This window comes from Pinus tabuliformis, chromosome 4_1, assembly GCF_031772625.1.
Source record: "Pinus tabuliformis cultivar Carrire ecotype Pingquan chromosome 4_1, CPIR1, whole genome shotgun sequence".
Lineage (NCBI taxonomy): Eukaryota > Viridiplantae > Streptophyta > Pinopsida > Pinales > Pinaceae > Pinus > Pinus tabuliformis.
In genome coordinates this window covers 554,875,999-554,894,551 of record NC_142303.1, presented here as the reverse complement: position 1 = coordinate 554,894,551, position 18,553 = coordinate 554,875,999, and the positions used below count along the sequence as shown (strand labels likewise).

General features: G+C 36.8%; 2 protein-coding genes across 3 annotated transcripts in view; one reads left to right on the top strand and one right to left on the bottom strand.

Annotated features, from left to right (window-relative positions):
* Positions 1 to 664: 664 nt before the first annotated feature.
* LOC149177044 (uncharacterized) lies at positions 665 to 4,096 on the bottom strand. 2 transcript variants are annotated; one of them, XM_089423267.1, is made up of 3 exons: positions 3,710 to 4,096; positions 1,226 to 3,601; positions 665 to 1,119 (listed from the first exon to the last, which is right to left on the bottom strand). In XM_089423267.1, the coding sequence occupies exons 1-3, from the start codon at positions 3,948 to 3,950 to the stop codon at positions 770 to 772; spliced, it is 2,967 nt and encodes a 988-aa protein (XP_089279393.1). In that variant the 5' UTR covers positions 3,951 to 4,096; the 3' UTR covers positions 665 to 769. The 2 variants fall into 2 exon arrangements, with proteins under 2 accessions (XP_089279393.1, XP_089279392.1); XM_089423266.1 differs by having other exon boundaries at positions 667 to 1,119; positions 1,226 to 4,095.
* A 2,730-nt stretch (positions 4,097 to 6,826) lies between these two features.
* LOC149177043 (putative plastid-lipid-associated protein 2, chloroplastic) overlaps positions 6,827 to 18,553 on the top strand; it is a 30,689-nt gene continuing 18,962 nt past the window's right edge. The window contains exon 1 of the mRNA XM_089421653.1: positions 6,827 to 7,019. Within this exon, the coding sequence (XP_089277779.1) occupies positions 6,827 to 7,019 (193 nt within the window). The remainder of the gene's footprint in view (positions 7,020 to 18,553) is intronic.

Below are 18,553 nucleotides of genomic sequence, written 5' to 3'. Positions count from 1 at the left end.
AATTTAATTATCATAGAATTTGGAGTTTTAATATAACTTCATTTTTTTAAAGGAAGAACATCATATATTTTCATGATTTTAATGCGAAAAATGCATTTAACATAGTATTTAGAAAAAGGTACAAAATGCACGTAACTATCAAGCACATTAGTATCTTGTGATCCAAATCAAACATGAACTTTTTTTTCCCTGTAACCACATTCCTAAAGCTTTTAAGTAGGGCCATGGCCCCCATAGTGGCACTTCTTGATTTGTTGTCTTATAACACCTTTTATACCATGTTTTATTAAATTGGAAATTTTAGTTTGAATTATGATTTGTTATCTTATAATACTTTTTATACTGTGTTTTATTAAAATGGAAATTTTAATCCATTTTAATTTGAATTTGAATTTAATGAAGTAATTCAATAGAATATTTAATTTCACAATAGTTTTTTTTTTTTAATTTTATAGTGAGATTTAAAATTATTTTTGATTAGTTAAGAATTTGTTTTTTGTATATTTAATTGATTATTTTGTATAGCTTGATTTTCCTTGCATACTGGTGATAAATCAATTCACATCTACATATAAGAGTTAGTGATGACTATCTTTAATGCTGGTTTATAATCATCTTATTGTAAGTTTTTCCACCTTTGAAAAAATAATAACATAGTAATATTTTTGCCTAGGCAAAATTATTAAAAAAAAAAATACATATCTAAGACTACCAAGTTTCTCTAATAAAATATTTCTGCCTACACAAAATTACTAAAGAAAAAACACATCTAAGATTGCCAAATTTCTCTAATTCTTTCTAAACCGCTCATGATGTCAATCATGTTGGGTCGTTTTTGAGGGGACTCTTGTGTGCATAAAAGCCCAATACTCACAAGTTCAGTAATAAGATAAGCTTTGATTGGTAGTTCATTTGTGTCATCACCGGCTTTCCTCAATAAATTATTGTCAACGACTTCTTCCACTTTATTTGGAAAATTAACAGTTATCCATCTGGGAAGATTCAATCCTTCCACGAACATGTTGTTGGTTGGTTTCTTTCTGGTTAAGATCTCTAACAATACTGTTCCATAACTATATACATCTCCTTTTGTTGAAACGTTTTCACCCAATCCATATTCTGCAAAATTATTCAAACCATTTTAATAATAAAAAATCAAATAAAAAGTTTATAAATATGACAAAAAGTAAGACATAAATATATTTAATCAGACAAAAATTCATACCTGGAGCAATATAACCAATGGATCCTTTAAGTATATGTGCAGAAGTCACTGAATCTATATCATTTGAAAAAATTAATCTGGCAATACCAAAGTCTGCTATATATCCTGTCATGTCATCTCCTAAAAGCACATTACTGGGTTTTAAATCACAATGCACGACTTGCACAAAACATTGGTGATGTAGATATATCAAACCTTGAGCTATGTCTATGGCCATTTGTAATCTTTGACTGAAGCTGAATCGGCATACATCTTCACCAGGATATAACCACTTTTCCAAGCTTCCATTTTCCATATAAGGAAATACCAAAGCTTTGATATCAAAATTTGAACAACAGGTAATGACTTTGATCAAATTCCGGTGTCTAACCTTTCTCAACGCATTACATTCACTAATAAAACTTCTGTGAGCCTCTTCATTTTGCAAATTGAGAACCTTGATTGCAACCAATGTGCCATCGGTCAAGACTCCTTTATAGACTGATCCAAAACTACCTACTCCTAACAAGTGTGCACCACTGAATCCGTTAGTTGCAGAAATAATTTCCTCTTGTGAGATTCTTGGAAGGCCTGAATTCCAAGGAATAGCTTCTGTAACCTGTAATCTCGAGGAAAGCTCTCCTCGAACCCGTCCCTTGCAATATTGCCAGATTAAGAATCCAATGAATAAAATGCATATTACAACAACCGAAATACCAACAGAGATTATTACCCTTTTAACAAGCCAGTGATTATTGTGAACATTGGCAATGGGAGATGGACATGGTGGCAACTGTACCCATTGTCCGCAGAGACCGAGATTTCCCATGAATGCTCCACTCCTAAGTCTTCTGAAAATCCCGCCTTTGGGAACTTCCCCCTTCAACTTATTGAAAGAGAAGTTCAAATGGTGAAGCATTTTAAGGTTTTCTAGGGACATAGGTATTGTGCCTGACAAATTGTTTTCGGAGAAATCCAAGTCCTCCAAAAATCCCAGTTTCCCAAGTGAATCTGGAATTGGGCCATCAAATGAATTCCACGACAGATTGAGATAGCGTACTTCTGTGCAACTTTCAAGTTCGCTTGGAACAGAACCAGTTAATCGATTGACAGCAACATTTATTTCTTGAACCATGGTCATCTTGCTAATCTCTAGAGGCAGGGGGCCTTCTAATAAATTGCTGGACAAGTTGAAGAAGAATTGCAAATTTGGAAGACCTGCAACTGTTCGTGGTATATTTCCATTAAACCTGTTGTGAGACAAGTCCAACACCTCCAATCTCAGGCAATCTCCTATATTCGGGGATATGTTTCCAGATAATTTGTTTTGATCAAGGTGGAGCTCTCTCAGCTGTTTCAGTTGACCCAAAGAGTGAGGAATTTGCCCAGAGAGATTGTTTTGGCTCAGAGATAAGAGTCCTAATGTTTGTATCCCGCCAATTTCCGTTGGGATACTTCCTCGTAACTTGTTTTTGCCCAAATACAATCTTTCCAACTTTTGAAGTCTGCCCAGTGTTGAAGGAATGGATCCATTGAAGATATTCCACTCTAAATTAAGGTATGTCAGATTAGCCAGTTTGCCAATCTCTGGTGGTATTTTTCCACCTATTTCATTGTGGCTCAAATTGAACACAGACAGTCGGGAAAGCTGTTGAATGGAAGAGGGTATAGTGCCAGTAAGATGATTTTCACCTATGTGTATCTGTTCAAGGAAGGAGCAATTAGTTAGAGCAGTAAGAATAGGTAATGTCGTGCTGCTCCCACTTATGAGCTGATTTCCTCCTAAAAAGAGGCGTTCCAATCTGAATAGCTGACCCAACTGCACAGGCACCATCCCAGTGAGTTGATTGATCTTTAAGTCGAGGACCCGGAGATGGGTACAATTAGCAAGGGTTTTTGGGATTTCCCCTCCAAGTTTATTTCCCCATAAGAATAAGTTTTCCAACTGAGATAGCCTGCCACCAAACTCCCATGGAATGTGTCCGGTTAACTGGTTATCATGCAGTTGCAGGTCTAATAGAAGAGTACAATTAGAGACGGAGGGTGGAATTTTCCCTGAAAGATAGTTGTGACGAAGATATAGGGTATTAAGCTGAGAAAGCCTCCCCAATTCAGAAGGAATAGAGCCATGAAGTTGGTTAGAACCCAGAGACAACTTTTTCAATGAGGACATGTTTCCAAAGGAGGTAGGAATGGAGCCAGTCAGATTGTTTAATCCCAGCCAAAGGAATTTCAAATTTCTTAGAAGCCCTAATTCTGAGGGAATGCTTCCATTCAACAGTAAATTATGAGACAGAGAGACTAGCTTTAAAAGACGACAGCTACCAATGGTGGAGGGAATGGGGCCTTCCAGTTGGTTTTTGCTCAACCGCAGAACTCTTAAGCGAAACAGCCTCCCTAAATCATGCGGAATAGAGCCATAATGGCTATTGTTAGAGAGGTCGAGCACTCTGAGAAAGGAGAGATTAGCAAGAAGAGGGGAGATGGGGCCATGTAAGCTCATACCTGTGAGATTTAGCGAAACAACTCTCTGGTGGCGTAAAGAACACTGGACTCCAGTCCAGCTGCACAGGGACACACTGGTATTCCAACTTCTTAATGCCATGTTTGGATCCAAGCTGAGGGTAGCCCTGAATGCCATCAGAGCCCGCTCATCAGAAGCATTGTTGAGGTGAGTATGAGCTGCCGATGCCAGAAAGAAACCCCATGAAGAAGACAAAAGCAGAAAGACGAACAATGGAAGCATCTTCGATCTCAAACTGTGCAGGATAATGCTGAATGCATCTGGCAATATCAGACTAACAAATTATCAATCTATAGGGAAGGGGCAGGTCTGAGACTGTACAGGACAATGGTGAATGCATTTGGCAAAAATAGTCAATAATAGAGGGCATGACAATATTTGGACTTGATAAATTATCAATTCATAAAATAATTTTTATTGAGCACGTAAGCATAAAATATTCATAAAATAATTTTTATTGAACTGGTAAGCATAAAATATTTCAGAATGTTGAAAATAATATAATAATTTTTTCAGGAGGAAAGTGCATCCCCTGAAGAAACATGTACATCATCTGTACATCAGAATTGTAACCAACATCTGTTGCCGGCTGATAACACAGTGGCGAATACGAAACTCAATGAACCTCATAGGCTGCAGTGCAGCAAGACCATACAATGGGAATTAATCATAAGTGAGGAGCGGGAAAGTCCTCTGCCCCAATTAAAATTATTTTCAAATCAAAATGAAGCTTGATTTTGATTATTAAATTTATTATTTATTAAAATTAAATTTAAATAAAAATAATAATCATTCTTCACGTTATTAATTTAATCACATGCAAACTATTTCAGTAACCACGCCTTTAATTTTGATTTGCGTAAATTATTTCGCACCAACGTCACAAGTTAATCAAGATCTCATGCAAACTTATTTCAGTAACCACACCTTTAATTTTGATTTGTGCAAATTATTTGGCACCAACTGTCACAAGTTAATCAAGATTTCTGGGATGTGCCCTGGTGGCATTGCCACGGAATTTATGTACTAAAAATCAAAGAATCTATGCCGAATTTATCGAGAACGTGCTGAAAATCAAACACGACTATGTAGAATATAGTGTTAATTAATTATTATTTATTTTTTTATATTTTAATTTGTATAATAATTATAATTTTTGAATTTAGATTTTCTGTGATTCATATTAATTATAACAATATTTTTGGTAAAAATTATATAAGAGATAATTTGGTTGAGTAATTAATAAAAATATTTTTATAACAGCGAAATTTTCAACTACACACTTAAAAAGCGACCAAATAATTCTTATAATACTTATAAGAATGGTCTGCTCTTAGACTCTAGGTCATGGTCTATGGAAGTAAAAGTGGAAGAGAATTCCTGTTTTGTCCAGGATTTCTTTATCCCTGGTTATTAAATTTTTATGCTGCTTTGTTTTCTTCTGAAATGATTTTTGGTTTAAACCTTTGTTGATGCATTTGACATGCCTTTTGGCTGACCTGTAAAGTTTATCAGTGCAATATGTCATGATCTCGCTTGTGATGTTCAGAGGTCTGTCTCTTTATGAACCTATGATGCTGTATCTGTCCTCGATGCTTCTATCGTGCCTGCCATAAGCCACCCTTTTGTACTTTCTGAAGTTTTTATATTGTCTCAATATAATACAATGATGCTTTTTCTCTCTTTTGAAGAAAAAACAAACAAACAAACAAACTTACTTTTATTTATTTTATATTTATGATTTTTCTTTTTTAATTATAATAAATTAGTAATGAGTCGAGATATTTTATAATCATAGATATCGATTTTAAATATTAAATAAAAACAAATTCAAATTCAAATTTTCTATCTTATAATTTTTTATTTATTATATAAATATATATTTTATTTATTTATTATATATTAATTAATATTTTAAATTATAATGAATCGGTAATTATTCAAAATATTTTTAAAATAATAGGAATTGATTTTAGTGAAAAAAACAAATCAATTTTCTCACCACTCAAAATCAAATGACCCGCCAAATCTTTCTTACTTATTTTCTTTTCTTTATCATTGAAAGGAGCCAATGAACTTTTAACGCCAAATCTTTCTTACTTATTTTCTTTTCTTTATCATTAAAAGGAGCCAATGAACTTTTAACCCCGAGTAAGATTTGACAGGCGTTGAAAATCTTCCCTCATTTGTTAACCGTGACTAACATTTGATATGGGATTGGAAATGTTCGTTCATCTCGTGATAAGTGAATCGGGACAAAATCTGCTAATCGATACACAGTGTTCATAACTTTTCCCGACAGAAACCGTGTGGGTGTTAAAATGCGTCTCCAATCAATTAATTCAAGTTGCCGTAGTTTAACGAGTAAGAGGAATTGCCCGAAAAGTTATGGAAATTTCAGTTATATTTAAAAAAAATCTTTGTAAATTTAAGTTATAGTTGTTAAACTTCAAAATTTTAAGTGTTTTAGACGTTTTTGATGGTGCTGAATCTATTTCCACTATAAAAATAAGATTCAAACACTATTTCTCAAAGAAATTTAAATTTTTTTACGCCAAATTTCAACCACTTTTAACCATTCTGGCAATTCCTCCGCTAATCTACTCCATTCCAGTTCGATAGCGATATGCTCAGTGCGCTTCAGTGACTAAATTTTAAAACAAACAATAAGATTATTTTATGGTTTAAAGCAAAAAAATATATTATTATTATTATTTTTTTTTAACATGTTTTTTATTGCATAAATGTAATCTTTAAAACTCTAAAAGCATTTAATTATGGAGAGCTAATAATTTAAATTTATAATTCTAAAAAAAATTATAAAATTTTAATCAAATTTAACTATATGATATGTTAAAAACTTCTAAAATTTCAAACCAATACTACATACTATAACATAGAGACTAAGAGATATCTACCAAGTTGTAAGAAAAACTATAACATATAGACTAAGAGATATCTACCAAGTTGTAAGAAAAGCTCGGTCTTTTTTCATTATATCTAGTATATCCATGTACATGATATGCATGGCGTAATTGAAAACAAGGAACCAGGATGAAAGACATATAATTAGCAATTGCATCAAAAGGTGCAAAGGAATGCCGAAGACTCATAAAATCTCGAATCGGAAGCGCAATAGAAAGTGTGGAGGGATTGAAGAAAATGAGCAAGAGCAGTGGTATGTCATTCAGCTTGGACAAAGGCCAAATCACGCAATTGCGAGAGATATTTATGGCATTCGACAGAAACCACGACGAGAGCTTATGGGCATTTTGAAAGGAAGAACGGATGGTCAATTTTGAATGTTTATTTTTTGGGGGATCTATGTAATATTTTTCATGTGTCCCTATGTTTATGCAGAACTAAGTACACATGCGAGAATTGATGAGGTATCTGTCTGAAGATTATAGCAATACAAAAGAAAGGGTGCAAGGTGATATATGCAACTGTCGTGAGCATGATTGATGTGTGAGCCTTAGATGACCAATTTCAAGTTTCAGGGTGTTCAAAATTTTGATTTAGCTTCGGGTCTCATACATTTCACTTGTTTTTTGTGATAATCAAGCTCAACCAATTTAAAGAAAAGAATAATATAGCTCTAACCCATTTTGCAAATATTGGGTTGTCTATCCAGGACTGTAGTAGTATACAAAGAAGGATATAGTTCTAACCCATTTTGGAAATATTGGGTTGTTTATCCGGGACTATAGTAGTATAGGAAGAACACTGTAAGGATGTATAACTCTCTACAACAAATTTGAGAAATTGGGTTTCATTGAGAGCACATTATCTTTCTACAACGATTTCAATTATTGGGTTCATTGAGAGCACACTGCTTCTTTCCTGACTGTAGATTTCTTTGCTTTCTCTACTCGATAACATGAACTTTAAGAGATAGTGTGCAAGATGTGACATTTATGCATTGAGACATAATAAATTAATGCTCTTCTTTTGTTGTCGATGGTGAATTTTCAATTGCGGGTAGCTGTCAATAACACGCATTAAAATTCATTGTTGACTATTTATATGGTGAATTTTCTATTTGTCAGAAGTTATCTTGTTGGTGATCACTTCAAGAATTTTCACAATCACGCACGACCGATCTATAGGTTGCTTCATCCAAACTGCCAAGGAAGAGAAGGGATCGCTAAAGCAGATGTCATGGTTTTAATTTAGTGATTGTCTATACACCAAAGGTATAGAAGATTTGGGAAAATCAAGCAAATCGTGAAGACAAAATGGATCAGTTTTCCACACTGTTACTTTTACTAGTTGGGTTAATACAACTTATAGAACAAATTCAAAAGTATAGAAAAAAATTGACTAGTTGGGGAATGCCCAGAAAGTACTAGAGCCACTCTTGAAAATCCAAGAAGTGATATATATTTTTTATATCTATGAAAAAAAGGGAAATAAAATAGAAGATTGGATTTAAATAAATAAATACAAAAGATGGAACAAATTTATACATTTATGGTGGAAAGAAGATTCATATGTTCGCATTTCTACAACAAATCAGGTAATAAGTGTGAATAATGCATCGCATGTGATTCTTTCAGTAGAATACAAGGTCATTTTGTAATCTTATGCCATAGTCTTAGTCACCTCATTCATTGCATTATATATAATTTAAATATATAATTTTATGAATTTGATCGATGGTGGAATATTTATGTTCTAGTTTGGCATATAAATCAATTGAATTTGCTTAAATTTGACTAAATTGCATGTGTTTTTTTTACTAGAGTACAAGGCCATATTGTAATCTTATGCAATAGTCTTAGTCACCTCTTTTGTTGCATTTTATTATGGTGGAATATTTTGTTTGAGGTTTTTATATAAAGTTAGGTTGATTCGAATTCAATTTTGAATTAAATCAAATTTGTTTAAATTTATTTAATTTTGATTAAATTGGTTAAATTTGAATGTAAGGCTATACGACTTTTTAAAGTTAATGTTAAATTTTATCATTTTGTTTCTCATTGTCTTGCAATTCATGGTGGTTGAACATGGACAAGAACATAAACCATGTGACTTAGGCCATAGTTACCATTTTGTGTTGGAATTAAAATATGGTTATGGTTTGATTAAAAAATACCGCATGGGAAAAAATTTAAGATAGAGTGTGGAAAAATGGATGGAGTATACATCCTCATTATTTTGAAAAAGATCTAGGGAACAAGATATAACTTTCAAATATATAAATGTATACTCAATATTAAACATGCAACCATGAATATTTCTAGATTGGTACAAGTTAATAACACGGTAAGTTAGGGCCGATTATGTTGTCGACACCATAAATGGGAGTTGCCAACTTGCACTAGTGTAGACTAGATGGTGTAGTTAACAATGATTCTTTGAACCAAGTTGTTTGTTCCGAGTGGTAGTAAAATCTAGACTGATATAAATTTAAAGAATTATATACATTGCTTATGGTGAGTAACCCACACCTTCGTTCAGGCAATGTGTTGCGCTGCATGAGGCCACGTGCCCTCCTGCCTCATCCCCCGGTGGAGGTAGCTCTCATAAGCGTAACAAATTAGCTTCGCCACTTGCAATGGTCTATGAGATAGATAAAAAAAATAGTAGGTTACAGTTTCTTTGGCTACCAAAGAGCTCGTTCAGTTTATGGCATCTGCCTAATTAGCGTTGCAAGCGTTTGGAAAAATGGAAGCCATAATTGGCAACAGTCATGGAAATGAAGGCCTATGTCAAGCACAGGAGTCTTGTCTCAATACGTTTTACATGCAATCAAATATATTCTGGACATTCAGATTAAGAAGAGTACAACATGAAGAGTTTCTCTTTGATTTTCTTCAGTGATTAGTGCTACCTGATTGTGGTCATATTTTCCATAGTGTTTGCATCGATTAGTGGAAATTAACCAATCACTTGATAATAATCATTAGATTGGATCTGATTTAGCCTAATTTCTCCAGTTTAAGCACTTGGACAGATTGTAAGCATTTCTTCAAAATATAAATTTTCTCTTTGGGGTTTTGTGAGTGTTTCTTCTCAAGATAAACACTCTCTCTCTTGATAGTCATTTTCAAAGAAAAATGTTACAGTTTGCTTCACTTGTTGTGCAAACATCTTTACATAGCAACTTGAACTTTTCCAAACTTGGTATCTAATTTGAAATGTCAAAAAGTTGTAGGATTATATCCTGTTTATTTTTCCCACTTCTCTAAAAAGAATATTAAATACTAAGTGTCATATACAAATCCTTTTACCATTATCGCAGGTTTATATAGAACGATGGTTTCCAAAATGTAATTCTTGCTTAACTTGTCGACAAACTTTCATTGAATTGGAGTAATATAACATTTCCCTGTATTCACAAAAATTCTTGTTGTCAAATGCTGAAGTTGTAATTTGTCTTTGATATTTTCTTTACCAGTAAAGTAAGGAATGTCGTAGACAATCGTAATACCTAAACGGTTGAATGTTTATAAAATCTTACTGCAAGAGGTTCACAAGTACAGTGAAAAACCTTCATTTGGTGTGTTGCAGATACTCTCGGAATCCATATGTTGCAGATATTTTATAGTGATGGAGGGGAAAAATGAAAGCGACATTCTTACTCACTGGAACACAACCAACAAGTAGTCCACGCACCTGAAGTCCACGTGGGAAGGACCTTTCGGCGAGAGAAGAAGGCGAATAGAAAAGGAGCAATGAAAACCAACCATGTGTCAAACTTGGATAGGTAGGAGGAGAACGAAAATTAAGCTCTCTCATTAGCTAGGATGAACAACGTTTGCAAATCCAAATCAAGCAAAGAGGATGCCTTCGGCGTACTTAAAAAATGATATTAAGTATAAATTATTTAAAGTTTATAATAAAATAATATAGTGTATATCATATAAATTATTTCTCTAGACATATAGAAAAAGTAGTAAAATGATTATATGGATAGGTTGCGTTCTCAACTGATATAATGATCTGAAAATGGGGCGCTAAAGGCTTCTTGTGAACTTACAAGAACCTCTCCCACTTCCAAAGCTTAAATATTCCCAAGATATTATGATTAACCAATGCGGAATTAATAATGTGCTTGAAAATAAGGTGTATGTTGGTGTTTATTTTTTATTGTTTATGTGCTTTAAAATTCTATTGTTTATGCTGATATAACATGCATATAATAGTAAAATAGTGCAGTAAATAACAAACACATAAGACAACAATTTAATTAGGAGTTCACCCAAAACTCTTGGGCTATGTCTCCGTGAGCTCTAGTCAACTCGACTAGGCTCTCTGGGATTATGGCAACAATCCTTTTACAAGCTCCTCGCTCAACTCCATTGGTTTACATAGAACACAATGGGTTTAGACACCATCTTATCCCTGGCTCTGAAGCTCTCGACTTTCTGGCTCTACGCTCTCGCTCTAGCTCTTGGCTTTGGCTCTGGTTCTGGCTCTTGGCTCTGGCTCGTGGCTCTGGCTCGTGGCTCTGGCTCTGGCTCTTGGCTCTCAGCTCTGGCTTCTCTGAGCTCTCTCTTAGCCTCTGCATGCATCAATGGTTCGCTAGACCTCCCAGTGACCTTTAGCAACCTTCCAGCGACCTTTTGCAGCTTTGCTGCTTGTCAATCGTGCTCTCTGGTTCACTTGACCTCCAAGTGACTCCAAAAACTCTCTCAGCTCTCTGCGCTGCCTGCTTTTGCTAGCTTATTCCCTCAATCGTGCTCTCTGGCTCCTTTGAGGTACTTTTCCGGCTCCTCGACTTCCCCCAGCTGTTTCTCTGCGTATAATCATCCCTCTGCGGCCCTACGGCTTCTCTACATGTTATCTATTCAACTAGCCATCTGGCTCTGCGGCTCTGTGGCTTCAAACGCATCATTGTCTGCCAAAAATGCCCGCTTGCAGCATGGCATGATGATCAGGGGCCGTTACAGGGGATTCAGGGCCTTTTTCCAGGCAAAAACCCGAAAATGGGACAAAATCCCAATACACAGCATTTTACTGGAAATACACAGGAAAACACTATCGGGTGCGAAATCCAGACTTGAAATTCCATTAAATCGCCCCTATAAACCCATCGGGTCCGCCATTTTTCCGCAGTTCGCTATCACATGGCGAAATTATAAAAAAGCCCAATACACAGGAAATACAAAGAAATCTCGTGGTTTTGAACTTCAAATTTTATGCAATCGAGTCCATAATCCCATTGGGTTCGGCCCTTATCGCTTATTGCAATCGCAAATCATATAGGCCTACTATAGGGGATCGCTGATCGTTGATCGCCGATTTAATCTGGACCCTTGATCTGATCCCTAATCGGACAGTCCAAATCGCTATCGCATCGACCCTGTGTGTCGGGGATCGTCGATTTCTCGACCGTCGATTTAATCTTGGTCATTGATCTCATTTTCGATCTGACGGCTGAGATCACATGCCACAGATCGTCATATCACATTTCTAACAGCCTGAGGGTTCTATCTATTGACTACACCAATCGCCGACATTGATCCACCAACGCCGATATCAGCGATCTTAATATCGCATCAGCCTGGGGTCCCTTCCTTACGTTATTTACATATGTCTACCTTCGACCCGATATGTCGGGGATCAGCGATCGGGGTCTCTTCCGCCTCCGATTAAGTCCACCTCTTAGACCATCTCTGATGTGATTTCCCTTTATAAGGGTTTTTTTCCATTTTTGAAGATTTTGCCTCTTTTTCCAAAGAACAAAGGGCAACTTCTTTCTGTGATAACTTCTACCTCCGAAGTCCATTTTAGCCCATTCAAGTTGCAGTAGATTCAGAAGGAAAAGATCTTTGCAATGGGGCTATTTCCAGGAACATCCTTAGACTCCCATTTTCCTCTATGAGGAACACTTAGACTTAGAAGTATATCCAAAATCCATTTTGGATCACGCCTTCCCACTAAAGAACTTTTGGTCTCCAAAAGACTGATATGTTGATATGAACAGTAAATGAGAGTTACAACACCCTCTTCTTTCAGCCTCCATACACTTTCCTTGCATAGTGCCTCTGAACCAAATCCTTTGACCACTCTCCTTCCTGGATGTGCTGGTCCTCTTGGGAGGAACTGCCTTCCTCCTTGCCTTCTTGTAGAACTCCTGCTGAAATGGTCATAGAAGGTAGTTTGAACTTCTCTGCCTTGATCATTGATCCAAGGTGGCTCAAACAAATGTGAAGTACATCTGCTCCACAAAACTTTCATTTGTACCTATTTGAAAAGCTGTCAACAACAACTGTTAACAACAACAGAAATACAGACAACAACTGGATGGCCTAAATTCCTGCTTCAACAAAAGAAACAAATTTCACATCTTATGAACACCTCCATGTCTTACATCTGCATATAGATGATGGACTAGATAACAAGCCCCAAAACATGCCTTTAAAACAAATGACCCTTCAAGTCAAGCATGTAGAAGAAGACCATTAGGACTCTTTTTCAAAAGATGAAACACTTCATCATTATCTCCATCTTAGAGACCAGGTTAACTTCTCTCAAGTCAACATTCCATCACATGCATGTCAAAGTCTTCAACCCTGCAAGTTAATTACATATACATGTTCAAAACAAGGAAATCATCAACATCCCTGTGTTCATGCACAACATTCTCATGCATGCATTTCATCCTTCAACTTTTGCTTAAGCACACTGTACTTTCGAAGCTGAAATGAAATATAATGTTGTTGCAACAAAGTGAGTCTCCTACTCAACCTTTTTCCATTCACCATCTTGGTAAAATCCTGCAACTTGCATTCCATTAACAAAGAAATGCAAATAGATGCATCAATAGACATGCAATATTAATTGGATAAGAACTCTAACCATTCCTCACCAATCCCTTTCAAAGATACTACCTTTGTCTGCACATCAACATCAACATGTGAATCATCCTGAAACACATCAACCATGGAAACTTCCTTTCCATGCCTGCCATTTTCTCTTTCCACCTTCTTCAAGTTTCGTGGAAGAATTGTTGGATTCAGAGTCCAACACCTTTCAACAAGATGCCCTTGCTTATGGCAGTAAGTGCAACACATGTGCATCCTCTTGATAGCATGATTTTCCTTGTCCAATGGACCTTCGGCTTCTTGCTTCCTTTCCTTCAAAAGTTTCCTGTATGTGGCCATTCTCTTCTAACATCTAGAAACATTATAGGTATCCAAACCACAAAAGGAACATGCAATTATTTTCCCATATCTATCTGGAAATTTATCATGCTTTGAAAAATCAAAAGGAATATGATTAGAACTAGATTTATACCTTTCTCTTTCACCTTTATTACCTTCATGAGGAGGTGAAGCAAATGAAGAAGTGGCTCCCTTTGGAACACCATCAATCTCTTCAACACTGTTAGAGTCTCCACAACTCTCTGGTTCAAGTGTGTGCTTCTGAGCACCTGCATCCTGAAAATGATAGTTCAAGCTATTGCATTCCTCCTTAATACAATCTTCACACTCTTGAGGTAGAGGACCTGAAATGAAACTCCTTCTTGGAACTGTTTTAATGGCCTTCATGGCAGCTTTGGAACTTCCTCCATAAGACTGTCCATAGCCAAGACCCAAATACTTAGGCCTTTCCTCAACCATTATTGGTTCAACAATACCTTGTGCATGTTTACCCGAGCCTTTTCCTTCATAGCCCACCTTGGACATTAGCTTGGAACCTATGCCTCTGGTATGCTTTTCAAAAGAACCAATACAAGCATTCTTAGAAGAATTTGAAGACAAACATAAATGGTTTACCTCTTCTTCAAGTTGATACTTGACTAAGGCTTGTTTTGCAACAAAGAGCTATGACTCCAACTCATGCATCCCTTTCAGGTTCATATTTGCAATATGAAGTTGCCTCTCGATTTCCTGCAATTTTTCAGAAAGCAACTGGTTCTCTTCCTCCACGGAATTCAACTTCTCTCTAAGTATGCCGCTCTTCCTTCCATCCTCATACATTTCTCTCACCATATCCATCATGGTGGCTAAGTCTTGCTTCATGTCTTCATCAAAGACTTTTGTGAAGAAAGAATAATTTGAGGACTCACTTGTAGAAGTAGTCATTATGCCAATGAACAAAAGAACTTCAAACAAGATTAATAAAGAGCTTATTCAACAACCTTTTGCAACAAACCTCTTGTGCTTCAAGGATTGCCTTGAGGTCCTTTGGGATAAGAAGAATGCCTTCAGCCCTTCTTCCTTTTTGTCCTTCTTGGAATAAGCTATCAATAGCTTTCCCTTCACCTCTGCGAACTCAAACAATAGTCAGTCTACAACCAAGCATACAATCAATCAGAAAATCAATCCTTGACTGCCCAAACACTTTTCAGACAAGTAATCTTTGCTCTGTCAATCAAGCATTCTGATATAACCTTCTTTGAAGCTGGAGTTAACCAATCTTAAGCTCCGATACCACCTAATCTGAAAATGGGGCACTAAAGGCTTCTTGTGAACTTACAAGAACCTCTCCCACTTCCAAAGCTTAAATATTCCCAAGATATTATGATTAACCAATGTAGAATTAATAATGTCCTTGAAAATAAGGTGTATGTTGGTGTTTATTTTTTATTGTTTATGTGCTTTAAATTCTGTTTTTTATGTTGATATAACATGCATATAACAGTATAACAGTGTAGCAAATAACAAACACATAAGACAACAATTTAATTAGGAGTTCACCCAAAACTCTTGGGCTACGTCTCTGTGAGCTCTAGTCAACTCGACTAGGCTCTCTGGGATTATGGCAACAGTCCTTTTACAAGCTCCTCACTCAACTCCATTGGTTTACACAGAACACAATGGGTTTAGACACCATATTATCCCTGGCTCTGAAGCTCTCGGCTTTCTAGCTCTACGTTCTGGCTCTGGCTCTTGGCTCTAGCTCGTGGCTCTGGCTCTAGCTCTTGGTTGTTAGCTTTGGCTTCTCTGAGCTATCTCTCAGCCTTTGCGTGCATCAATGGTTCGCTAGACCTCCTAGTGACCTTTAGCAACCTTCCAGCGACCTTTTGCAGCTTTGCTGCCTGTCAATCGTGCTCTCTGGTTCACTTGACCTCCAAGTGACTCCAAAAACTCTCTTAGCTCTCTGCGCTGCCTGCTTTTGCTAGCTTATTCCCTAAATTGTGCTCTCTGGCTCCTTTGAGGTACTTTTCTGGCTCTTCGGCTTCCCCCAGCCGTTTATCTGCATATAATCATCCCTGTGCAGCCCTACGGCTTCTCTGCGTGTTGTCTGTTCGACTAGCCATCTGGCTCTATAGCTCTGTGGCTTCAAACGCATCATTGTTTGCCAAAAATGCCTGCTTGTAGTGTGGCATGATGACCAGGAGCCGTTACAGGGGATTCGGGGCCTTTTTCCAGGCAAAAACCTGAAAATGGGACAAAATCCCAATACACAACATTTTATCGGAAATACACAGGAAAACACTATCGGGCATGAAATACAAACTTGAAATTCCATTAAATCGCCCCTATAAACCCATCGGGTCCGCCATTTTATTGCAATTCGCTATTGCATGACGAAATGATCAAAAATCCTAATACACAGGAAATACAAAGAAATCCCGTGTTTTTGGACTTCAAATTTTATGCAATCGGGTCCATAATCCCATCGGGTCCGACCCTTATCGCTTATCGCAATCGCAAATCGTATAGGCCTACTATCGGGGATTGTCGATCGCCGATCACTGATTTAATTTGGATTGTTGATCTGATCCTCGATCGGACGGTCCAAATTGCATTACATATCGCTATCGCATCGGCCCTATGCGTTGGGGATCGCCGATCTCCAGACCGCTGATTTAATCCTGGCCATTGATCTCATTTCCGACCTGACGGCTGAGATCGCACGCCACGGATCGACATATCGCATTATCGCATATCGCATTTCTAACGGCCCGAGGGTTCTGTCTATTGATTATGCCGATCGCCGACGCTGATGCCGATATCGGTGATCGCAATATCGCATCAGCCCGGGGTCCCTTCCTTAGGTTATTTACATATGTCTACCTCTGACCCGATATGTCGAGGATCGGCAATCGAGGTCTCTTTTGCCTCTACTTAAGTCCACCTCTTGGACCATCTCTGATGCGATTTCCCTTTATAAGGTTTTTTTGCCATTTTTGAAGATTTTGCCTCTTTTTCCAAAGAACAAAGGGCAACTTCTTTCTGCGATAACTTCTGCCTCCGAAGTCCATTTTAGCCCATTCAAGTTGCAGTAGATTCAGAAGGAAAATATCTCCGCAATGGGGCTATTTCTAGGAACATCATTGGACTTCCATTTTCCTATGTGAGGAACACTTAGACTTAGAAGTCTATCCAAAATCCATTTTGGATCATATAATAAAAGAATATAATGTATGTCACATAAATGATTTCTGTGGACATATAAAAAAATTAGTAGAATGATTATGTGGATAGGTTGCATTCTCGACTGATATATAAATAATAATAAATTAAAAATGAAATCTTCAAAATACATTTTTTGAAATTTTACTTTATAGCACAGGAAGACTTTTCCATCTACGTTATGGTATTCTTGAAATTAAACTATCTATGCATACCCAATACAGTCAATGTCTACTTGAATTGCACACTCTCAAACACAAAAAAATGTCCTATCTAAACACATACATATAGATGCATCAAAGTACGAAGTTCATAGGCATCCTTGCAATCGCACGGCCGGAACTGCAAAGAGCTGGAAGCGTCGTGGCATCGTCACACCATATGATTCACTCATATTCAACTCCTCCTGGATTTCATCTCTACATTCCAAACTCCAATAGAAGCATTGCAGCAGTTGGGAGAGTGCAAGGCTGACTACTTCAAGAGCCAACACCGTCCCCGGGCACCCTCTCCTTCCTGATCCGAAGGGGATGAGTTCAAAGTCCTAACCTCTCACATCTATATTTCTATGTCTGTTGCCATGCATAAACCTATATGGATTGAACATTAAAGTGTCGTCTCCCCACACAGCTGGATCTCTCCCTATCACCCACACATTCATGATGAGCCTTGTTTTAGTAGGAATGCAGTATCTCGTTATGGTACCGTTGATGCCTCTAAAATCGTAGCACCAACATTGGGGGATAACCACCCGATCCAGACCTTAATGCAGCTCCTTATCCGTTTGGTATGGTGGCTCCAACTAGATATTATGGGATGAGTTTCCCAATAAAGTATGATTTGATGAATGGGTGTTTTAAATGTATAAAAATATGATAGTTGGTTTAATCTATAAGATTTTAAATATACATATATATCTATATAACCCAGGTGATCTCATAATAATGCGATTCTTGATGATTCTGATGCAGGAGCATTCAACCCAAGAGAAAATCATTGTAATTAAGTAGACATAGGGGGTCATGTATTTTAAGGAAGTTGGATTCCTAAGTGTTGAATTAATGTAATATTTAGGCTTTTGAGTGCATAGAATAGGAACTAATAAGACAATGTGAGATGTTTTGTAAATGCTCTCGAATAAATGAGAACATAAGTGGTTAATAAAGACAAAAGAGTTAAAAGTCAATTAGGACTCTTACAACAGTTCCATGATTTGAGGAACGAGAGAGAGCTCTTAGGAATTAAATGGAGATTAGAAGTGGACATAGAGGATAGAGGAAATCTAGGAGTCAATTCAACAGATTTAGGAATCGAACCAGAATTAGTTCAAAGAACCTTTCTAATATAAATGTAAGCTACGGGCAGAGCTCAGGAGGAGGCCACTAATAGGTTGAAGATCAGGCCTGTGCATGACACAGAGTTTCGAATGTAATCATTTGTTTATACTTATATATACAAAGATTTAGTCCTGACCGTGTCAGTGTGTGAAATGAGTATTTCATGAATGAA